The 25144-nt window shown below is 48.2% G+C and overlaps 1 protein-coding gene across 1 annotated transcript in view; it reads left to right on the top strand.

Annotated features, from left to right (window-relative positions):
• The window catches only part of UBA2 (ubiquitin like modifier activating enzyme 2), a 184051-nt gene that overhangs the window by 118977 nt on the left and 39930 nt on the right, over nt 1–25144 (top strand). The window contains exon 15 of the mRNA XM_078671223.1: nt 13198–13303. Coding sequence (XP_078527349.1) covers nt 13198–13303 — 106 coding nt within the window. The remainder of the gene's footprint in view (nt 1–13197; nt 13304–25144) is intronic.

Raw genomic sequence — 25144 nt, forward strand, 5'->3', positions numbered from 1 at the left:
TTCTCCCTAGGGGTAATATTCACTTTGTGTTATGCCACTATCCACTTAAATGTGCTAAGGTTGGCTACAAATAATGGAGAAATAATATAACTGTAGTAGATTTCTGTTTAACACGACCCATAAAGTGCCAAAATACCAACTGTGCTCTTAATTCAGAATATATATATATATCTATCATATATTATACCAATCCCAGTTTAATGTTACCTCCTGCATGGAATCCTTGTAGACACTACCAGATGCTCCTAAGTATTGAACATGGCTCAACCAATGTTTGTCTATGCTAATTAACACCAGTTTGAGAGGCAGCAGAAACATTTGTGCATATAAACGTCGTTGGGGGGAGGGGATTTTTATTAATTTCTTTTACTGTTTGCAAGTGGGTTCCAGTGCCCTATGTCCTGCAGATGCAATATGAAGCCTAAGTTTGCCCACAAAGGTTTAATACAGATATTGGCAGACTTATTATTTCAAACTATGCATTTCCTGAACGGGCAATTTATAGCAGCAGTGTACTCAATTCATTGTACTATAAACATATACTCCGGAACCGGCAGAGCCAGGGGTCGGTCAGAAGCCCGAACCGCTGTCTAGCACTGATAGGCTGCACGCACAATAGCGTCCAACCTGATTGGACCAACTGGGGCCTTAGGTTTTGACAGTTCTGGGTCTTCCCCAAGGAGATATACTGATTATCCATGTAATGTATACAGGGCATGGTTTGCACATACTTTACCTGTCCATCCCTGTTGGAGTAGGATACGGTCTTCTTGGTCCTGATGTAATGCCAAGATCCTCTGGGACTGTAATAGGCATGAAACATGTTGACCTTTTGACTTACACTTGCAGAAGCCCAAAAAGGGATCTGCGGTACCACTTATGACCTGGAGGATAGAAGCATTGTAATTCACAACCACTTCTCACACGACAAATATGGACTGGCTCTGAACAGCTTGGCTGCCAAATTAGATTTAGAACTCCTGGATTGCTCCAAAAAGAGGGGAGACATTAGGTGTCCAACATTTAAGGGTAGAAATTTTTATTCCAACATCGACCATATTTTAGTATCAAGTGGCACTGCGTACCGCGACCTATGGATAGAGGAACAAGCTGTGAGTGATCACAACAGTATCTCACTGACTTTACTTGGCTGGGGCCCTAAAACTCAATTATATAGCAAGCCGATACAAAAAATTACGGCCTCTAGACCAAATGGTCCCAGAATTAAGTGGGCTAAAATTAACCCCAACAAATTACTAGTGGAAATAAATGACAAATGTGGTGCGGAAATAAGTGACTGCCTTAAAGAGGAGTATAACCCTGTAACTATCCTACCCATGATCATTAAGATCCACGCTACAATAGAGAGCCTATTGACTGGCAAGAATCATAAACACAGAACCAAACAATTGGGCTGGTTTGACAAAGACTGTATAGAGGCCTTATCCTCATTAAAACACGTGATGTCAATCAAACCAAGAGACCCGGATCAAATCAGGAAAAAGCGGTATGTTTATAAAACCAGCTTAGCAATAAGGAAAAAACAGTTACAAGATGAGGCATGGCAAAACTTGGATATGGCGGCAGCATTAAAAAATAGTAAATTATTATGGGAGACAATTAACTGCCCTTTTCTAAAGAATGATACCATACCTGCAGTAACCTCTAACGTTAGTTGTAAAGACTGGATAGAACATTATTCCAAGGTTTTTAATTCAGATGATTTGTTTTTAGACACTTCTGGCCAATGGCCGACCATTGCGCTATCTATTTCCTTAAACGAGGTCCAGGCAGGACTTGAGAAGAGCAGTGGTGGCAAGGCTCCCGGGCCGGACGGCGTGCCCATAGACCTATACAAACATGAAAAACACCTGTGGGCACCCATCCTAACACGCTTCTTCAATGCTGCAATTGAATTTGAACTCCCTCAGACATGGGGCCAATCAATCATTGTACCACTTTTTAAGAAGGGTTCTAGGGCTGAGGCATGCAACTACAGACCTATCTCCCTCCTCGATTCTTCTATTAAAGTACTAAGCAGGGTCCTCCTGGCCAGATTGGAAACCTGGGCAGAAGAGGGATCCATCTTATCACCAGTACAGTATGGATTCAGGAGGGGGATTGGTACGATGGAGCAATGCGTCAACCTTGACCTCATCATCAACAAATACACAACAGTTAAGGAAGGAAGCCTTTTCTTATGTTTCGCCGACCACAGTTCTGCTTTTGATTTGGTCGATCACTCACTTTTATGGCCTGTTTTAATAGATATGGGAGCACCTAAAGAAATCATATACTTTCTCGCCAGACTATATGAAATACTAACATGTAAGGTACGTTATGGGACGGGCGGCAAATGCACCCCTTATTTTAAAGTTAACAGAGGCATAAGGCAAGGATGCGTTTTAGCACCACTTCTGTTTTCACTGTTTATCAATGAGATAGACATGATACTTAGAAACACCGTGGTGGATGCACCATGTATTGATGGTAAGTCCATTCCTATTCTGCTTTATGCAGACGACGCGGTACTCTTATTGCGTACTCAAAACGGTCTGCAACATCTCATTGATATCTTTTCTGCTTTTATAGTTAAACGGAAACTGGTAATTAACAAGGGTAAAACATTTACAATGGTGTGTGGGAAAAAGATCAAGCAAAACAGGACGTTCTTTTTAGATAATGTCAGGCTAGAACCCGTCAAGAAATTTTGTTACCTAGGGATAACTTTTTCTGGGGACGGGGGTTGGACCAGAGAACAGGAGTGTGTACAGCTAAAACTGTCAAGGAATACCAATACCATCTTTAGATTTGCAACTAAACTGGGGAACCGTAGAATAAAAGAAATGATCCACATTTACATCGTGAGGTGCTTGTCATCTGCACTATACGGGGCTGGTGTGTGGGGCCATAACACCAATAGTTGTAAGCTGCTCCAACATCAGGAAAATCACTTCCTTAACCGCTTATTATGTACCCCGGCATCTGCTGCCATAGAGATCATACATAGGGAAGTAGGCTTAGCCTACATTGGAGATCTTGCTGCATTACGTCCCCTTTCCCTATGGAGATCCATTTGGTCTAAAGCAGAAACCGAATTCACAAAAACCGTAATGAAGGATTGTTTAAAACTAGAACATCATATGCGTATTCCCCTGGTTTAGGCACATCCGGTTTCGGTTTAAGGCAGTCTTTGACCACAATCCATTTTTTAACCCAGAATTGGGCGTCCCACTTTCAAAAAAAGAGCTAAAAGATCTGTTCTTGGAAAATGCAAAGAAGGTTAGGGCTGCCAGATATGCAAGCCAACACACATACGTTTTCTACAACGAACACAATATTGTAGAAGGTCTCCAACAATACCTGATAACCGTCACCAGAAGTTCACATCGTTTTGCATTGACCCGGCTGAGACTGGGCACTGTACACCACCTAGTGTCCTTCCCTCATACTGGAAGGAATAGCACTTTACCCTGCCCATGCGACGGGACATCCAAACAGAGCTGTTGCCACTTTATGCTTTTCTGTAAATTTTACATTTCCTATAGGAAAATATACCCAAAGCCTATGTTTTTAAAACATAACAAAAGAACCACCAAAGAAGCCTTGCTGCTAATGTTCGAACTGAATAGCACGGATGTATGTTTTCATGTAGCCACCTACATTTTAAAATGTGTTTTTCCAGCAGGAAATTGATTATCCCACGACTTAGATTAACATGATCCCTGTAATTTCAACATTCTGTATATTGTTGTTTTTACTGCTTTTATTATTGTATTTTAAATTAACCGATTATTTATTTAGATGAAATTATCAAATATTAACAATAATTTTAGCATGATTTTAACTAGAAACCATATTCCCAAATGAAACATGAGCTATCCTAATCCTATCTTATACATTTTTGGGATTAATACACTTTTGTCACTTTACTTAAGGAAATAATGTAATAATGCAATTAATCATTTGCAAAATGTCTTGAGCTAAACACCGCAACCTTGTCCTCCAAAAATGATTTCATTTATCTAATTCTGTGGAGTCCTAGTTCTTGCCCCTGTTTTAATATGGTAATTGATTTTCTTTAAAAACAAGGTCTATGATGTATTATCTGTATATTCTTTTTTGTATGCTATATGGTTATATCTTATATACCGAATAAAGCATTTGAAATTTGAATTTGACTTACACTTACTGTAGCTAAAATAGACCATTACATCTATTATATGCTCGACTCATGTTTTTTAACCTTAAAAAAGGGACCCAACAATTAAATTGAGTTCTCTTTTGGATCCCCCACAGTTATTTTTTAATGCATTCCTTCAATACCCATCCTATTCACATTTCCTAACTTCCCCCTCACAATTCACATCGGGAAAAAAAGAAAAGAACTCCGGTAACGATCCCCCTTGAGGAGCCAGTTGGGCATTGCATCGCCGGCACAACTAGGAGCTGCTCAATGATTAAGCATGACACCCCATGTGGTGTGTGAGGGCCCTTGCTCCTAAAACGAGTGCTTCCCTTGATTCACTACATTATAAGACCTAGATACCCACAAATGAACTGCACACTCCTTGTTCTTATAAACATATACCACAGATTTGTTTTTTCCAGTGGTTCTATCTGTCCTGATTCCCCATCCAAAGTGTCGGATTGAACCCAGAAAACCTCAGTTGTAGTAGAATTTTCGAGTTGGCAACCAGGAGACCAAGATTGTGGATTTAGCTAGGCATCACTGGATACTGATCAGTGACAGTGCCACCTAGACATGTGACTTTACCTACTTGCCAAAATCTTGCATGCAACACTGTTGTCTCAATGCTTGTATGTGGATTATTAGAAGGCTTACAGAAGAAGTCAATAAATCAGTACTTACCACTGTTCAAGAAGCTGGTCCCTTATGCTTCTCTCTGAGGAGTACAATGTTCTCAAAACCTTTATTAGGGCCCAGAGAATGGCTTTTACCACCCCTTTGGGAACGCACTGGTTAGAGGTGATGATCACCTTCTACCTTTTCTTCACCCCAAACTACAATTTCACATTTCTGACTTGCCTGAAACAAAACGCAGAACATTGAGCAGAGGCTTTGGGACTGCATCCTGCTGTGCCTGATTTAGCTTCGGTATGATTTGGGAACCAGTTTGGTAACCAGTTGTGGGATTAGTGCCTCTCTAATCTGAAAGAAACAGGTTAGTATTAGATTCCTTACCTTAGAATATCCCCAGGCGTCAGTCTGGATCCGGAAACTTTTGCGTAGCAGTACCCCTGCGCGTCGGTAGGCGTCGTCTGCAGGCGTCCCCTGCGGCTCCGCGTCCGTCGTCGGCGTCGTGCGCCGTGATGACGTCGCTGGAGTATATAGACGCCGCCTCCGCACGCTGAGTTCAGTTCTTCTTTTTTCCGCGCCAGTTAGCGCAGATCCGAAGAGCAGTACTCCGGTCTTTTGACCAAAGTTTTTGACTTACTATCTACTCCTAAGGTGCCGGTAGGATGCCCGGGTTTAAGAATTGTGACGGGTGTGACCGCACGATGTCGGTCACGGACCACCACCGTCTCTGCCTCCGGTGCCTGGGCCCGGACCACGACGTGGACTCCTGCGTCGATTGCCGGGCCTTGACGAGTAAGGCTAGACGGGAGCGGTCCCGCAAGCTGCTCGAGCTCCGGGTGTCGGCCCCGCGTCGAGAGCGGTCCCGGTCCGGCCGGAGGTCGAGGGAGCGGTCGCGAGAGCGGTCGCGGAGCTGCCACGAGCGCTCCGGAAGTAGTCACCATTCCTCTGGTTCCTCAGGTAAGAAACACAAGAAGTCGGGGCGTCGTCATCGTACCCCCCCGACGCGGCCGGGGGTTCGGGTGGCCGCGGATCCGTGTGGGTAGCCGGCGCGGCCCCATACCCTACGGTCCCTGGGCAAGGTGCGTCGCGCGAGGAGATAGAGGAGGAGGAGATAGAGGAGTTCCTCATGGCCATGAGGGCACTGTCTTCTCCGACGGGGCCTACGGCGCCTGCGGGCCCGGTGGTCCCGTCAGGGGGCCCGAGCGGTTAGGGTGCTCCGGCCCCGACGCCGCCGGCGGCTCTGGCCCCGGCGCCGCTGGGCCCTTCAGGGTCGACGCCGGCTGGTCCACCGGCCTCTCCGGCGCCGATTCCATCGGGGCAACCCATGGTGCCGCCTCCGCGTGGCTCTGGGCGGCGCCACCCCCATTCCCTCTCCGTCTCCGGACGCGGAGTCGGACCGGCGTCGTCCGACGCCGAGTCCGACGCCGATGGGGCCTGTGAACCCCGAGGAGCCGGTCTACATTGTTGACTCCGAATATGGGGAGGATGTAGAATACGGAGAGGGTTGGGAGGGGGTCTGAGGACCCTCTGTCACGCGAGTGTCAGTACGACGTGGACTGGACAGGTGATTTGGGTGACGCCAGCGATCTGGACGACTCTCCTAACCCTGGTTTTGTCTCGCCTCCTACTGTGGCCTCGGAGGCTGGGGCTGCTTATTCAGTGGTGTTGATGAGGGCTGCCAAGGCCTTACACCTTGAGCTCCCCGTCGCGGTCGTGAGGCCTAACATCCTCACCGAGGTCTTCAAACCGCAGGCATGCCCGCAGGAGCCTCTGCTGCCGTTCAACGAAGCCTTGACAGACGTTCTATTGGGCACGTGGTCCAGGCCCGCTTCAGGTTCGCCTGTTGACAGGAACGTGGCCAGACGCCACCGTCTGTGTCCGGACGACCCCAAGTTCCTGTCCACCCATCCCACCCCTGAGAGTCTGGTGATCCAGGCCTCGACTTCCCAGACCGCATTCCCGTCGGCCCCGCCCGACCGGGAATCTAAGAGGTACGACCAGTATGGGAAGAAGGTCTTCTCGTCCCTGAGTTTGGGACTGCGGTCTTGCAACACCGCATGCCTCTTAGGCCGCTACACCCACTCTCTGTGGGATACGGTCGCGGAGTGTCTGCCAGAATGCCCGCAGGAGGTACGGGCGATGCTCGGCAAGGCTATGATTGAGGGCCGAGACGCGGCACGATATTCCATCAGGTGTGGTCTTGATACGACCGACTCGCTGGGCAGAGCGATGTCCACGACGGTGGCGATTCGTCGCCACGCCTGGCTGAGATCCGCCAATTTTTCGGCAGATGTCCAAAATACTTTGATGGACATGCCGTTCGATGGCAGTCGCCTGTTTGGCGACAAGGCGGACCACGCGCTGGAGCGCTTCAAGGACTCCAGGGTCACGGCCAAGTCCTTGGGTCTTTCGACCCAGCGCCAGCAAACTGGTTCGTTTCGCTCCTTTCGTGGCCAAGGAAGGGGCGGTCCCACACGTGCTGCCAGCCACGCACCGCAGAATACTTCTCAACGCGGTGGCGGCCGTGGATTCCGCCGTGGAGGCGGTCGGGACAACGGCGAGGTCAGACCACACCTCCCCCCGCAGCATCAGCCTCCAAATCCTCCTAGTCCGTGCTTTCGGGCCCATGTGACGCCAGTGGGTGGCAGGGTTCGCCATCACCACTCCCGCTGGCGCACTATCACATCGGACAGGTGGGTGCTGCAGCTCGTCCGAAGGGGCTACTCCCTCCCCTTCGAGACCACTCCTCCAGCCATGCCACCGCAGAACCACCGTGTGTCGGGGGACCACTTGACACTTCTGCAGGAGGAAGTTACGGCCCTCTTGGCCAAGGGGGCCATCGAACGCGTTCCTGGGCCAGAAGTAGGGTGTGGTTGCTATTCCCACTACTTTCTGGTACCCAAGAAGGACAAGGGGGGCCTGCGTCCTATCTTGGATCTACGGAACGTCAACGGCTTCCTCCGGAATGAGAAGTTCAAGATGTTGACTTTGGCTCAGGTCTTGGCTGCTCTAGACCCGCAAGACTGGATGGTGGCGTTGGACTTGCAGGATGCGTATTTTCACATCCCCGTCCTGCCGGCCCACCGGCGTTACCTGCGGTTCACGGTAGGCCACGAGCACTTTCAGTTTATCGTGCTCCCATTCGGCCTTACCAGCGCCCCACGGGTGTTCACGAAAGTGATGGCGGTGGTCGCAGCTCATCTGCGCCGGTTAGGGGTTTCAGTCTTCCCCTACCTCGACGACTGGTTGTTGAAGGCGGGCTCGCCCCAGACAGTCGTCCACCACCTTCAGATGACGGCAGACCTCCTGCACGAGCTGGGGTTTTCCATCAATGTGCCGAAATCACACCTGTGTCCCTCTCAAAAGCTCCTTTTCATCGGAGCGGTTCTCGACTCGGCGCAGTTTCGGGTTTATCCTCCGGAACGGCGGGTCCGGGATATACAGGCTTTGATTCCCATCTTTCAGCCGTTATCCCGGGTTTCGGTCAGGTTGACGCTGCGGCTGCTGGGGCTGATGGCTTCCTGCATCCTTCTGGTGCATCACGCCCGGTGGCGGATGCGGGCTCTGCAGTGGGACCTGAAGTTTCAGTGGGCCCAGCATCAAGGCAACCTATCCGACCATGTCCTGATCTCGGAGGGCACTGCGAGACAGTTGCAGTGGTGGCTTACGGACCGCGATTGGGTCAGAGGCAGATCCCTCTCCCTTCCCCAACCGGAGCACGTAGTTGTGACGGACGCGTCCCTCCAGGGCTGGGGAGGCCACTTGGGAGAGGCGGAGATCAGAGGCATCTGGTCTCCGGCGTAGTCCCGGCTCCATATCAACATGTTGGACCTGCGGGCGATTCGCCTAGCACTGAAGGCATTCCTCCCCTTTGTCAACGGGAGTGTAGTGCAGGTGTTCACGGACAACACCACCGCCATGTGGTACTGCAACAAGCAGGGCGGAGTGGGGTTGTGGACCCTTTGCCAGGAGGCTCTGCGTCTCTGGCAATGGCTGGAACGTCAGGGCGTGACTCTGACGGTTCAACACCTGGCAGGTTCTCTGAACGCCAGGGCGGACGAACTCAGCCGTCGGTGCTCGGTGGATCACGAATGGCGTCTGAACTCGGACGTGGCGAAAGGCCTCTTTCTGCAATGGGGAGAGCCTTGGTTAGATCTATTCGCCACAGAAGAGAACGCGCAATGTCATCAGTTCTGCGCGTTGGAGTTTCCAAGACGGCACTCGCACGGCGACGCCTTTCGGCGCGAGTGGAGCTGCGGTCTGTTGTACGCCTTTCCGCCTATACCACTTCTGCCCAGAGTGCTGAAGAAGATCAGGCGCGACCGGGCCCAAGTTATCCTTGTGGCTCCGGACTGGGCTCGAAGGTACTGGTATCCCGAGCTACTCAGCATGTCAGTCGGTCCCTCAATCCGCCTGCCCCTTCGGGAGGACCTTCTGTCGCAGCAGCAGGGGACGGTCCTCCACCCGAACCTGTACAGTCTCCACCTCCATGCGTGGAGATTGAGCGGCGACAGTTGAGGCCATTTGACTTGCCTCCTGAAGTCTGTGATGTGATTCTGGCAGCCAGGCGTCCCTCCACAAAGTCGGTATACGCCTGCCGGTGGAACAGATTTGTGGCATGGTGCACAGCAAAGGCTGTGGACCCTCTCTCTGCCCCTCTTTCCGAGGTTCTCCTCTTTCTTCTCTCTCTTGCCCAGCAGGGCTCTGCTCTGGGCACTATCAAGGGCTACCTTTCTGCCCTTTCGGCCTTTCTAAGGCTGCCTGATCAACCTTCCTTATTCAAGTCCCCTATTGTAACTAGATTCTTGAAGGGCATCACGCACATGTATCCACCTGTTCCGTTCGTGATGCCTCAGTGGGACTTGAACCTGGTTCTGACCTTCTTGATGTGCGCTCCCTTTGAGCCACTTCATTCCTGTCCTCTCCGTCTCCTGACTTTAAAGACGGCCTTCCTGGTTGCCATCACCTCTGCCAGGAGAGTGAGTGAGCTCCAGGCTCTTTCTGTCAAACCTCCTTTCCTGTCCATTCATCCAGACAAGGTGGTTCTACGAACTAGGCCTTCTTTCCTGCCCAAAGTAGTCTCTGCTTTTCACATCGGGCAGTCCATCACCCTCCCCTCCTTCTTCCCGCCTCCGCATCCTTCGAAGGATGAAGAGCGGCTCCATCGTCTGGACCCAAAACGTGCGCTTTCATTTTATATGGGTCGCACACGCCAGTTCCGGGTGGATGACCAACTGTTTGTTGGCTACGTGGGTGCGAAGAAGGGACGGGCGGTACATAAACGGACCATCTCGCGGTGGGTCGTTCTGTGCATCAAAGCGTGCTACTCTTTGGCTCGGAAGGAGCCTCCTGTTGGGCTGAGAGCCCATTCCACTCGGGCCACGGCGGCTACTACTGCCCTGGGCCGGGGAGTCCCTTTGCAGGACATTTGCCAGGCGGCTACGTGGGCCTCGCTGCACACCTTTGCGAGGCACTACTGCCTGGACAGTCAAGTCCGGAGGGATGGCTTCTTTGGCCGTTCGGTCCTCCAGGACTTCCTGGTGTAGGTTTGTATTGGTTCGCAGACCCACCACCGGGGTTGGTATTGCTGGGGTATCTATTCTAAGGTAAGGAATCTAATACTAACCTGTTTCTTTCAGATGAACAAGTTACTTACCTTCGGTAACGATATATCTGTAAGAAACAGTAGTTAGTATTAGATTCCTTACCGCCCCACCCATCCTCCCCGTTCTGCGAACTGATACCTAGGGTTAAGGACATCCCTTTCAGGGCCCTAGTTTCCAATGGCACCAGTGTTGGTTCTCACACGGCTCTGCGTGTTCTGGCGCAGAAAAGCTGTGTACAAAGAACTGACGTCAGCGCGCGGAGGCGGCGTCTATATACTCCAGCGACGTCATCACGGCGCACGACGCCGACGACGGACGCGGAGCCGCAGGGGACGCCTGCAGACGACGCCTACCGACGCGCAGGGGTACTGCTACGCAAAAGTTTCCGGATCCAGACTGACGCCTGGGGATATTCTAAGGTAAGGAATCTAATACTAACTACTGTTTGTTACAGATATATCGTTACCGAAGGTAAGTAACTTGTTCTTCACGCCACCAAGAGTGCTAGTGAAGAGGTTTGGTGGAATATTGTGTTAATCCATCTACATAATTTGAGTCCCAGTCAAAGGCCCTTTGTTTTTGTTCCTCTCATAGTCCCACACAGTACTGCCTATTTTTGTTCTCCCCTATAGCTGCCTCAGAGCCATTGTTACTAAAATATTCATCCTTGTCTGCAAATGGGGAGTGATGAAAATGAATCAACCAAGGAGTAGACTAAATAAACAGCATAGCTGTGGGCCTGTTGGTAAGGCAAACTCCTGTCCATAGTAATTTCAAAGGCCGATGAGCCTATATAATGTGGCGTGTTATAATAAGGAGACAGCTATCAGTTACACAGGTTTTTTTCCAGAAAACAAACAAAATAAATCCTCTCAGGGCTGCAGCATTTCCACTTCAGCTATTTAGACTATTCCATTGACCTTTGCAAAGAGCTCTGAGACACAGACATTGACCATCCTCTTACTGATGCAAGTTATCCAGCTGGCTCTTGTCTGGTCAATATCGAGCTTCTAGCAATTGCACTTCAAATGTCACCAGAAATCCGAGCTCTCATAGAATGCTATACTCCTCTGAGCAAACTCCACTCCATTCCATACTGAAACTTGGAAAGCTTACACTCGCCGGCATCTGAGGCAAGCTGTGCTGATCTCCTACTCGTGCTCATATGCGGGACAAATGTGCATCAGTCCACCAAAGTGCTCAGTCCTGATCTTCGACTTGCACTACATGAACAGATTCCTGCAGAAGGACAAGTTAAAGATTTTGACTTCTTAGACGGGCAGAATCTAGAACCTCTGAACAGGCTAGTGCTTGACTCATTGTCTAGTGCTGCGGACTCTTGGACTCCTGGACCTCCTTGGGCCCATGGATGTCTTAACGACCTATGCGCCTGTAGTATTTACCCAAGACGTTTCAGTGCTCACATCTGTCACTATGATTGGCTGTTCAAATCAACCATTCCACTCCCTATACCACCCCTCTTTCTCGGCTATCTTTGCTAGGTGTGTGCCCTGAAAAACAACACGAGGCTTTGTCATAATTCAATAGTCTTCATTCTGAACAGGGTTTGAGGAAAAGCTGTTGTCCTTTAAGAGGTGTTTGGGCCACATATTCCGCTTGCTAGATTTTTCTATCCTAAATTGCACTCTCCTATTCTAAAGCGCTCTTCATTCAACTGCCTTGCGCTTGAAGATTTGGTAAGCTACTTTAATCATCCAAGGAGCCTCTAAGGCCAAGGTGACATTATTTGGTTTCCAATGACAACTGCATTTGGTTATTATATATAGGAGTGCTAACTGAGCTTCTACCACATTTTGCTAACGTAAATCTTTGGAGACCAGTTTTCATTTGGACCCCTTTTGGGCCAGGCATTACTCAGTAACTTTTGTTTACCAAAGCTGCCTTCTTGTTTTTATGCTGCTCCCACTTCTTGCTTTCTTGTGCATCCTCTGCACCCCTCTCTGCCTTCAAGCTCTAACGGAATGATTTTTAATCTTCTACATTATGGCAGAGCGAAGCAGTGGATGAGCGTTTGTGGCTGAAAAGAGTGAGACTGGTTTAGTCCTCAATCATTATTTTTCCTCTTCATATTTTGATAGTTGGAGTGTAATTAACTTTTAGTAAAGCTGATGTCCTTGTTCGGATTGCCATCTAAGTGCAGCTCTAAGCAGTGTGGGCTTAAGAATTCTTAGTGGTAGACGACTCTGACTACTTCAATTGAAACAGGAATAACCCTATAGTATAGGTGAATGACCGATTAGGAATGCAATATTCACTTAAGTAATCTATACTACGTTGGTCAAGCATAATGGGTGAAGTCTGAGAACAGGATGGGCTAAATGTGAACACATATTTGTAATATTTGTTGTTTAATAAGTCACTTAGTGCTGACCAGCACTTCTGCTTTGAAATTGTGTCATTCCTCAGCGCCCTAGGCCTGTGCAAAATGTTCAAATATCTTTGGTCTTGTGCGGGGCATTGTCTAGTTGCCTTTTAGTGACAATTATGTAATGGTCAGCCCATAATATTGTTGTTCCAGTTCTATGCCATTGGTGGTCACACAACTTTAATCCCCCCCCCCCCCCACCACCACACAGAGACACTATTTGTTTCTAACCATTCACGTTTCTTGTCTTACTGATGAACCATCGTTTCTGATGTATCCTTGTGGAGCTACTGTGGTGATGACACTTATTTTTATTGTTCACTTTCCAAGACATAAATCAACTTGGTGGGATTGAGTTCTTGTCATTTATATTTTTCTTCTAGGGAATAACAACAAGAACATTTCAGAATTTGGAATTAGAAATGGCAGCAGACTTCAAGCTGATGATTTCCTTCAGGATTACACACTTCTTATCAACATAATTCATAGGTATTATTGTGTTTCCTTAACTTCTCACTTTTCCTGTGGAAGTAACAAATATTTCTCTTTCACTCCTGTGCAGTTCTAAATATGGTAAATGGTAAATTACTATTTTTTTGGGAATATGAAGCTAATTAATGAAAACTCCCAGGTTAAAAAACCCTTCAGACCTTCTCTTTTCCAAAATGTAATTAGTTCTGTGAGTCCATTTGTATCAGTTGAAATGAACTGAGATCACTCTAATCAAATGCACACATATGTTCAGTGAAAGCCCAGTATTGGAGACCTGGTGTATGCTTACATAAAGTAGTAGTGTAACTCTAATGCCAAGTTGCTACCTTTCATCTTTCCAAGGTTTTAGTGTGGGCAAAAGGAAGTAGTCATTTAGAAAATATGGTGGTTCTATGACAGTATTGCACTCCTAATTGTATGAATGTTATCTGGTTAAAAATTAATCCTGCGCCATTTCCGAAACACCAGTTCCCTAATGTACAGGCCACCAAATGCTGAATCACCCTTCAGAAGCACACTGTAAACTTCTATGCTAGCAATCATGACACCACTTTTCAATGGAATTGGAAATGAGGGACCAGTGAAGGAAAATCGTATGAACCTAGCAAATGAATCTCTAAAGAGAATCAGGGAGACAGAAAAACAAAGAGTGAGACAATAGAAAAGAAGAAAGCAAAATGGTGAGCAAGAGAAGACCACAAATCCCTTTTTTCTGTATTCCATATAACTCCTTATCAGTTATTTTCTTAATTTTTCTTCTAGCATATGGTTCTTTCTGTAGATCTCCCTTCCCCCACAAAATCTCTGGGATTCTAATAGAGGTAAATAAGAGAGAACCTCATAATCAGTAGAAGTAAAGAGCATTTAACGATCCAAAGAAACTACATTTTAACAACTTCCAACATTCTTATTGCCATTCTGGAAATTTGGAAAGCTTAAACTATATGACTGACATGTATTATTTGTTTCTAACAGATTTATTGGATAATCTTAATTTTGATCTTCTTTTAAGATGCTTAATCTCCAGCATACCTGTGTTCAAACAAACATTTTTGTATTCTGATTTACTGAAGCTCAATACAGTGGCTACTTGTATATAAAAATGTAATAACCTTTTCACCTTGTCTTTAATGTATAGAAAGTGGGCCAGAGCATGATATTTTCTCATCGCTTATAATTTTCTAGATCTTTTATGGCTATTGTCCATGTGTTTATCGGAAAAATACTTAAAAACAATCAGACATACAAAGTTCTTTCTACTGTCATATTTACATATAATGAAAATGGAAATACTCTACTCCGGAAATTTGTAAGTGTATGACCCTTTTTGGCATGGTCACCCCCACTTTTTGCCTGGTATTTTAAGTAATTTTGACTGGAAGTGAACTGGGATCCTGCCAACCCCCAAAACTGTACAATTGTTTCTCCAATTGGAACTACCTTTAGTCCCCCAAGGGCTGCAGCACAAATTGTCACCCTAAGGTATCCCTCACCAAACTCCTGCAGGGCTGTCATCTTAGGTGGTATGTTTTGGTGCAGAAAAAAGTGAAAACTCAACATGACACATATCCCATGTGTGCCATGCCCCCTAACACTGCATGTAATATTTGTAAGTCACCCCTACAACAGGCCCTAAAACCCTAAGGTAGGAAGTCTTCTGTTACCTGTAAGGGATGAACAGATTTGACCCTGTACTGCTCAGTTACATTGCTGCCAGTACAAGTGATCAGGGAAGCCATTTTAACCCATATCCTGGACACTGGTGAAAACGAGTGCCCCAGCTACATGATGGGGTCCCTGAAAATAGAGATGTTTGGTTTCAAAAATCTCGTATTTTTAAACCCATACTGATTCCAGTGTTGCATTATTAATACATGCACCCACAGGGCACCTTAGAGGGGCCCCCTGAAAACCTATCAGTCTCTGGGGTGTTGGCTGATAGGTCTCTGTCAGACAGATTTCTGACCTCCCAGGTGAGGACCTTTCATCCCAGGTCAAAAACAAAGCCTGCACAGGAAGAGGGATTTCACACGCCCTCCCTTGGGATTACCTACTGAATAGCACTCCTAGGCCAGCAAGTTTCAAAGAAGCTCTCGCCTTTGAAAATGCAAATTTGCTATCTTGGAGGAGTGCAAGATATCTGAAAATAGACACACTAGTCAATAAATGAGACATCTCACTAAGGAGATCCACATCAATTTATAAAAAATAATATCTTTATATTTGTGTAGGCACCAGAAACAATTTGATTCAGGTAAGTTTTTAAAGAGAAAATCTTTTCAGATTAAATAGTCGACAGTGCAATTTTTAGAAGATGCAATGTTATCCTATGAGAGAAAGTCAATGCAGTACAGCAATTTACGAGACCAATCTCCAGGATTTAAGGTGAGTGATGGGCAAAGTACAAAGTTGCACCAACAGAACACCACCAGCTACACTAGGGCGGACGAGCGCTGGGGTGCAAAACAGCGTTTGGTGCCCAATGTTACTCTATGACGAACAGTCTTCGCATAAAGGGGATGCAGGCACGGACTGGGAGGCTAGTCAGGCTGAACCAACAGGGGGGGTCAGGCCTCCGAATGCTTGGGATGCAGGGACACCTTTGGTCCTCTTCTCCACGGCCCAAGAGCAACGAGTGCAGATGTGTCTTTAGGCACCAGGTTTTCCTTACTGGAAGCATACGCGACAAAGGGGGCCTGCATGCAGTGGCTGCAGGCCACATCGGAGAGTTCACTGGGGGAGAAACCATGGTGGACTCTGTCTCTAGAGGACCACAAGGACAACATTGGTCCACTTCAAATTGTGCTCTGAGAGATGGGTGCAGTGGTTTCTCTGCAGTCACTCAGTCCGCACAGGAGTTTTTGGGTGCCTGCAGGTTGCAGGTAACGGGGTTTTCTACTTCTCAGGAGGTCTTGGTTCCTGGGTGAAGTGCTGGCAGGTCTCCCGGGCTTTGGGGACTCAGCAGCTGCAGGACAAGTCGTCTTTTGGCGCAACTGTCGAAGTCAGCAGGCAGGCTGGCATGGTTGGTGCCAGGTCAGTTGCTGGGTCTTCAGTTCTTGCAGGGTGCAACTCTTCATGTCCTTCGTCTTTCAGGTCAGCAGGATCTGATTTCCTGGTGCTAGGGGCTGCCCTAAATACCGAATTTAGGTGAGTGTAGGGTGGTAGCCAATGAGCTACTGACCCCTGGGGTGACTACGCCCCCTGTATGACCACTCTTGTAGGAAGTGGGTATAACCCTGTCCTAGAGTTCCTAACTGTGCCAATACAAAGATGTCCACTTCTGAAAAGTCAAACCCACATCAAGTTAGGTCACCTTAGGGGTGGTACTAGCCTGGGGGTGGACATGCCTACCTGACTAGCTAATTTCCTGCCTGTCTAGGTGCTCTGCCTTCTCTCGTGAGAGGGGAGGCAGCTCAACCACACTACCCATAGAAGAGCACCTTGGGATTGCTAGAGCAAGCCCATGTCCACTTTTAAGGAAACCCCTGGACTCTGCATGAAATATCTCATTTTGAAAGAGCCAGCTACCTACATTGGTGGTGCAGCGGTGGGAGACCAGACTTGACATCTGCTGTAACACTTGGTTAACAAGTGATTCCACTAAGGGATCCAAAATTGTCATTAGCTAAAAACATTTTTTTTATCAATTTTAGCTTTTTTTTAATTTAAATTGGTTTAAACGAACTGCTAGGGCCTTGTGTGAAGCCCATCAGTAAAACTGTTTAGAAGTTAAAAGGTAGTAATGTCAGTTATGCCTTTAGAAAGTATGTAATATTTTTGTAAGTTCTTAAAAGGTCCCTAATTACTTTAAAACCATGCCTGAGGCAGGGCCTTCCCAGAAGCTCAACCTGGTACACTCTTAGCACCTTAGGTTGCCCAACTTGAACAGCTCTGCAAAGCATCGAAACTTGCCTTGGAGCCTAGACCCACAGAAGCCCATCTGCACCAGTTGCTGTCATAAAGTGACAGGACTCTAGCAAGTAAAGGAACCCTCACTGGTGAAAAGGAAGAGAACCCAGAGGTGGATGAAGTTGACACTGACTCCACCACTAGTTCTTCAGAAAGCAATACCACTGAGAGCACTCCTAGTAGTGCCTCAGATGTGATAGATACTGTAGATGCAGATGTCCAGAAACAAGCCAAGAGCATAGTGTTAGAAGCTAAACTCCTGTCTACAGAAAAGAAAATAGCTGGTAGGGTGTGGAGGCAAGAGGGTGGCTGCTTGATGTAGCCGCAACACGGCTCTCTGAATAGCTGCCAGACAAAGTGGAGTACTGGCTATAAGAGATGGGGAAGGAAAATCAAGAAAAACCTGTTGGAGTATGCTGGTGGTGGCTGTGATGAAGATGTGTCAAGATGACACTTTGTTTGGTAAGCTCACTGGCAAGAGGTGTAGAGATAGATTGTTGCTGAGAATTTGTGTCTGCTTGTCAGCGCCTATTAGCTGCAACGGCGATACATTGCGACCGCAGCTCTAGTGGAGGACGCAAACTGAGGGTCAGAATGGGCCCAAAAGCTTCCGGAGTTGGAGCGGCCAGCAGCCAGAAGGGAAAAGGTGCCTCGATGAAAGCATACCCACTGGCAGTTCCAGAGTGGAGGCTCGGCAGAGCGGGGAGCATCTACCACCTGGGACGTGGAGAGATTTGGCCGAGAAGATGGGGGAGGCTTGCCTCTGGCATCTCACTGCTCAGTTGCCTCTTCAGTTTTGGAAATGCTTTGAGGATCAAGGAGCGCTGCAGAGGTCCAAAGCAACCAGAGAAAGCTGTGGGGAGTCCTTTAAGCAGTGAGAAACTATTGGGTACACTGGAAACCCTGACAAAGGACTGTACTGAAGTCGAGCATCAAAGTGTGGCGACCGGGAGTAACGGGCATGGTAAACTATGCTATCACCCCATAATTACCTGAGGCGAACAGAGGGGGCTCTACATTGAACTCTGGTTTGGCCTGTGCGTAAGGGAGCCAAATCATGTGATGCTATATCTGAGCATTTGACTGATCTCGAAACAAGAGATACAGCTCTTGAAACTGATGTTGTGGGAGCCCGTGGTCCTGTGAAAGCCCACAAATCCCAATTAATTGACATTCAGTAGAAACTGGAGGATCAGGAGAATCGACAAAGGCACTACAATCTACGGGTGCTTGGTGTTCCAGAAGGAAAAGAGGGATCGGATGTTTGTGAGTTTACGGTTGATACGTTTCATCAGGCATTTCCCAAACCAGAGGAATGGAACTGGGCCAAAGAAGTCCAAAGGGCCCCTCGCTTTCCCTTTGTACAGAAACAACAGATTGAGGAAAATAAGAAACCAGGGGCCATACTTGTTTACATAGGGAATGTCCTCTTGAGACAGTTGATATTTGAGCAAGCCAGGACAGAGGCTGAGCGCACAGTTGGGCATTGTTCCTTCTTTGTCAGGCCTGACTTTTGCCCTACAACGGGTGAGAGGAGATGGCGTATGCGACAACTAATCAAACCTTTTGCCTAGGCTTTTTTTTATTAAATTCAGCATGCTTGAAAGTGATCTTGTGGGACAGGACATGGTTTTTCATGTCTGAAATTCAATCAAAAGTAATTTCTGCAGGAAATTAGTAAATTAATACTGGTAGTTTGGAGAGGGATCTCCCCTATGTAATAGGCTGACTATACTAAGTGTAAAGGACAGTTTGTGGGATCTCTCTAGATATGGTTCTTATTTATGCCTCACTTTTTTCACTTTTTTCTCTTTCTACATGTGTTTACTCCTCCTTTTCTTTTTACTGGTTCTTGTTTAGGATAGTATGGTGAATGGTAGTATTACAAAGCAGATACTCTGACTCAGCCCCAGACCACTGCATATGTTTTCCCATTACTACAGACAATGCATGGTGTGTCAGCCTTTCAGGGGTGGGGGATGCTAGGGTGGGTGTGAGGAGTTTGGACTACACACCAAACAATAGATTTTTCAGTGAAGACACTAGGTGGCTGGTTGAAAGGTAGCAATGTGCACGACTATGACAGGCCTTATAATTTAATTATGAAAGAGCATCTGTTGAGTAGTTATGTTCCTGAGAAGTACCCGGTAGAACTAGCTCCACTTTCTCCTCAAGAGTTGAGGAAGAAGGCAGACCACTTGGTCAAGACGAGTGACCAAAACTACCACTGGTGGTGGGTGGGGATGAAGACCAAAAGAAAGGGGCCGCTAAGCCACACCAAGGGAAAGGTGGTGATCAAACAAAAGACAAAAACAGCGTCCTCTAAATGCCCCCAAAAACCTGTTCAGGAGGGTGGGCCTCGAAACCATACACAGTCCAAGTGTGGGTGCCAGGGTAAGAACTGGGATCCCCAAAAGGCATGGTGTTTTGATGGTAAGGCCAATGGATACTGTGCTGGAGACCTCAGTTGTCCCAACAAAAATAATGCCTCTAGTGCACCTGCTGTAAATGCAGTGGTATGTCTCCAGATGGGATCCCAGGTGAGCCCTGACCATTTTAGAGAGCTCATTGAGGCAACTCAAGTCTGAGGGTGGGGTAGATATAGCTGGCCGGGATGTCTATCACAGTAACGTGGAGAAATACAAACATCCACATATTAATTGAGTGAAACGAATAGTTTCATACCTGTCGGTGTAGTTTTGCAGCTTGAAGATCTTTCTGGATTCACTATGCTGTGCATATTCCGCAATATGGTGGTTGGGTCCGGAATCGTAGTCCTTTTTTTTCTCTTTTTTTTTTTTTTTTTTTTTTGTCATAGCCCAGGTGTGCGTCGACATCCCACCATTTGGTGTACCTTTGGTGACGTCGGCATGCTTCCGGCGGAAGCTACCACCCTTGGGCGCCATCTTCGGATTCTTTTTTCTGTCTTTTTTTCTTTTCTGTCTTTGTAGTGAATCCATGGCTATGTTTGTTAATCGTTTTTTCAACGTAATTCTTTCCACGTATCTTGTAAGCTTCAACTTGCTTTCTTTTCTATGTGTTTCCACCTTCTTCTCCAGCCTCATCTTTCTGGCGGAGGTGGGTGGGTTCGCTAGTGAATCCAGAAAGATCTTCAAGCTGCAAAACTACACCGACAGGTAAGAAACTATTCGTTTTGCAGCGTGAATCTTTCTGGATTCACTATGCTGTGCATAGATTTTGTAGCGGTTTTCGTTACTTTTGTGGCGGTTGGGTGGAAGATGAGCGTTGGTTGTTGAATATATGTTGAAGCACCTTTTGTCCTACTTGTGCTTCTTTGTTCATTTGTACATCCACGCAATAGTGCTTAGTGAACGTGTGCACTGAAGCCCATGTTGCCGCCAAGCATATGTCCTGAATTGGTGTGTTGGCCAGAAAAGCAATTGTTGCTCCTTTCTTCCTGGTGGAGTGGGCCTGTGCCCCTCCTGTTAGCTCCTGGCCAGCTTGTTTGTGGCAGAATTGTATTGTCTGTGCGATCCATCGAGCTATGGTGTTTTTAGTCACTGGTTTGCCCATGTAACTGTTTGCAAAGGATACGAAGAACTGTTTTGTTTTCCTGTGATCCTTTGTCCTTTCAATGTAGTGCATCACCGCCCTTCTTGCGTCTAGGGTGTGGAGCGACCTCTCAGCGCTTGTAGTGGGGTTTTGGAAGAAGCTAGGGATCTGAATACTCTGATTCATGTGGAACCTTGACACCACCTTTGGCATGAAGTGTGGGTCTGTTCTCATCACGACCCTGTCACTGTGTATCTGGATGTAGGGTTCCTGCAGTGTGAGTGCCTGCAGTTCGCTCACCCTTCGTGGCGAGGTGATTGCTACCAGAAAGGCCGTCTTCATCGTCAACATTTGCAGTGATGCTTTGTCGATGGGTTCGAAAGGTGCTTTCATGACCTCCGTCAGTACCACATTTAGGTTCCAGGCCGGTGGCGGCATTCTCTTTGGTGGCGCTATTCTTTTAGCCCCGTCTAGGAATCTTTTTACGACTTGGGATGTAAAGAAGCTTCTCCCTGTTTCTTCTCTTGTGTATGCCACAATCGCTGCCAGGTGCACCCTCAGCGAGGATGAGCTTAGCTTAGCCTTAATTAGGTGCGTGAGGTACCTTAGCACCGTGGATTCCTTGGTCAGTTTCCTATGGAGGTTTTTCTTGCAACACCATTGAGTGAATCTTTTCCATTTCTCCCCATAGCACTTGCGTGTGCTTGCCTCTCGCAGCACCCGCAGGGTGCTCTCTGGTAGTTTTAGGTGTGCAAACTCTAAGTCCTCAGGAGCCAGGCTGAGAGGTTGAGGCTCTCCGGCTCTGGGTGTAGAACTTCTCCGTTTTCCATGGAGAGTAGGTCTCTTCTTTTTGAGAACTTGTGGGGTGGCCCCTGCGCCATCCCCATTATCTGAGAATACCAGGTCTGTCTGGCCCATTGTGGTGCCACAAGGATGAGCGTCATGTTGCTCTTCATGCATTTGTTGAGAACCCTGGGGATCAGTGGTATCGGGGGGGGGGGGGGGGGAAGCATAGGCAAATGTTTTTGACCAGCCTATCCATAGGGCATTCCCCTGTGACAGTGCCTCTGGTTGCCTGGATGCAAAGTATTGGCATTTTGCATTCCAGCGTGTTGCAAACAGGTCTATTGTTGGCGTGCCCCATTTCCTGAATAGTCTCTCTGTTTCCTGACTGTTGAGTTACCACTCGTGGGACGCTGAAGTCTGCCTGCTGAGCCAATCCGCTTCTACATTGTCCTTCCCTGGCAGGTGTATGGCTAGCAGGTCTATTTTTAGTGGTGTAGAGCCCATTTTCAGATTTCCTGTGCCAAGCTTGACAGAGGGAACGATTGAGTTCCCCCCTGTTTGTTTATGTAAAACATCGTTGTGGTGTTGTCTGTTTGTATTAGCACCTTCTGGTTGTACAGGTGTTTCTGAAAAGCCTTGAGGGCTAGCAACACAGTTTTCAGTTCCAGGTAATTGATGTGTCTGACTGCATCTGTAGGGCTCCACAGACCCCTCACTCTGAGCCTGTTCATGTGTGCGCCCCACCCCTTCTGGGATGCGTCTGTGGTGATGGTCACTGTTGGGTCCGGTGGTGTTAGAGGTTTCCCTTCTGTTATTCTCTCCTTGGTCCACCACCTTCTCTTCCTGCACCCTGTGCGTTACAACCACTAGATCCTCCCAACTTCCTGTAGCTTGTGACCATTACTGTTGCAGCCACTCTTGGAGTGGTCTCATTTGTAGGCGTACATTGGGGGCCAGGTGTATGCATGACGCCATCATCCCCAAGATCTTGCTCACAGTCCTCACTGTCAGAGCTCGCCCCTTCTGGTAGTGACGTTTCTCCCTCAGTAGGCTGAGGGTTCTCTTTTCGCTGGGTAACACCCTGCATTGGACGGTGTCGATCTGGGCTCCCAGGAAGATCTTCACTTGCTCTGGTTCCATCGAGCATTTGCCCCAGTGTATGGAGAACCCCAGTCTTGCTAGCGTTCTTGTCACCTGTTCTGCATGATCTTTGCATGTATTGTAAGAGCTTGCCTTTACGAGCCAGTCGTCGAGGTAGGGATACACGTGTATCCCCCTCCTTCTTAGATGTGCGGCCACCGCCGCGAGGCATTTGGTGAACACCCTTGGTGCGGACTTTAGTCCGAAAGCCAGGGTCGTGAATTGGTAGTGATCCTTGTTCACTGTGAATCTTAGCATGTGCTTGTGCTGCCTGTTCATGGGGATGTGCAGGTACGCTTCTTTGAGGTCTATGGTGGACAAGAAGTCCCCGGCCTTTATCTGTGGGATGACCTCTTGTAGGGACGTCATTTTGAATTTTTGAGTTTTGACGTATTTGTTTAGGAACCGTAGGTCCAGGATGGGTCTTAGACTTTCGTCCACTTTTGGCACCAGGAAGTAGTTTGAGTACACTCCCTTGTTCCGTTCTTTGAAAGGGACCCGTTCAATGGCCGCTTTGAGGAGGAGTTCTTGAGCTTCCTCTTGCAGTAATTTCAGCTCTATTCCCGAGTGCTCTCTTTTCTTTGGTTTTCTGTTTGGTCTCTTTTCCAACTCTATGCAGTATCCGAACTGCATAATGTTGAGTATCCACTTGACTGTTGTTATTTTTTGCCACTCCTGGAGAAAAAATCTCAATCTTCCTCCTACCGGCGTCACATGTTCCTTTGTGTCTTGTCCGTCTAGCCCTCTCCTCTTTGTTTTCCCGTGCTCCTCCCCCGGAGGGTTCGAGTGGGAGAGCACCTTCTTCCATGTGAAGTCACTTAGAGGGGGGTTGTTCACCGCCTCTCCTTCTCTGGCCCCGTCCATTTCCTCTTGACCGAAAGGACTGGCCCCTGCTCTGGTAGTTCCAGCTTTGCCTCTGCTGGCCCTGGTGGCCTTGGTTGTCACTCTGTTGCCCCTGGTGGAAACTCTGGTGTGAATCTCCTCGCTGACTTCCACCTCTGCCGTTCGGCCTCCGTGTAGGGGTGCCCCTCCTCATCCCCCTGAATTGCAGGGCCCCCATGGACCTTGCCGTCTCGTTGTCCTTCTTCAGTTGGGTGAGCTTTTCATCAACTGGGGCTTCGAACAGTGTTTCACCGTTGAAAGGTGTGTTCAGGATGTTGTTCTGCACCTCAGCCTTGAAGCCTGAGATCCTGAGCCAGGCTTGCCTTCTCTCTGTGATGCCTATAGCCATCAGTCTGCTGGATGTTTCTGCCTCATCCAAGGCTGTCTTTAGGCACGAGTTGGCGATGCTTTTCCCCTCTTCCACAAGGTGTGATGCCCTTTCACGGTATTGTTCCGGGAGGTGCTTGAGCAATTGGCCCATATCATCCCAATGCTGGTATTGATGCCTATTCAGGAGGGCGTTGGAGTTCGCCATTCGCCAGTGCGTTGCGGCGTTCCTCTCAATTTTCCTGCCAGTTAGATCCATCCTCCTGCTTTCCTTGTCAGGTGGAGGTCCAGATGTTGTTGGGACGTTTGCCCTTTTCCTGGCCGTTGCAGCGATTATTGAATCTGCTGTGACGGATCCCTTGATGTAAGCTGGGTCTTGGGAGGAGAATTTGTATTTCTTCTCCATCCTCTGCGTTACTGATCTGCATGTAGCCGGGTCCTTGAAGGCTTCCTTCCCCTGGTCTGTGATACTCTTGAGCATGGGCAAGAACTGGCTTCTTGTCTGTATGGGGAGCAATGTCTCGAGCAGGAAGCCTGCTTTTGGCTACTCCTCTTCCAGCTTGACTCCATAAGCTGCTGCCGCCTTCCTGACCACCTCATTGTATGCCCCAATGTCATCCGGTGGCGAAGGCCTCGAGGGGTATGTTTCCACAGCCTCCTCCGGGTTCTCTGCCTCGATGTCCTGCCATTCCTGGTCTTGGGCCGTCGAGGAACCTGAGCCGTAGCTTGACTGCTGTTCCCCGTAATCCCCTTCTGTGTAGTATAGGTCTTCTTCCTCTTCGTGCTCCGAGGGTTCCGGAGTTTTCGGCGTCTCTTCGCCGTCGAACTCCTCGAGCTCCTGTACCTCAGCGACGGCCGGTGCCGGCTTCGAGGGGATCTTGTAGCTTCTCATCTTTTCATCGAAGTCTTTCTTTCTCTGAAGGATGTTCTCCATTTCGGCCTCGAGCCTTCTTTTCTTTCTCTGCATCTCTGCGGCCTGCTCGTCGTCGAGCGTTTTGGCTGCTCTTTTCGGCGGCGGCGGCGAAACTTTCTTCGGCTCCTTTTCCTTCGAAGTCGAAGGCCCTTTTTCGGGGGCTTGCTTCGATGACCTTTGCTTTTCGCTGGTCTTCGGCCTCCGGGAGTCCTTCTCGGAGGATCCGCTGGGCTCTTTTTTGGAGGATGCAGCTTCGGACGTTGAGTTTTTCGGCGCCGGTGCTCCTTTCGAGGCTCTGGGCTCAGACTTTCGAGAGTCTGCCTCTGGCTTTCGAGACCCTGTGGGGGTTTTCGGGATCGTAGACTCTC

This window comes from Lissotriton helveticus, chromosome 12 (genome assembly GCF_964261635.1).
Source record: "Lissotriton helveticus chromosome 12, aLisHel1.1, whole genome shotgun sequence".
Taxonomy (NCBI): domain Eukaryota; kingdom Metazoa; phylum Chordata; class Amphibia; order Caudata; family Salamandridae; genus Lissotriton; species Lissotriton helveticus.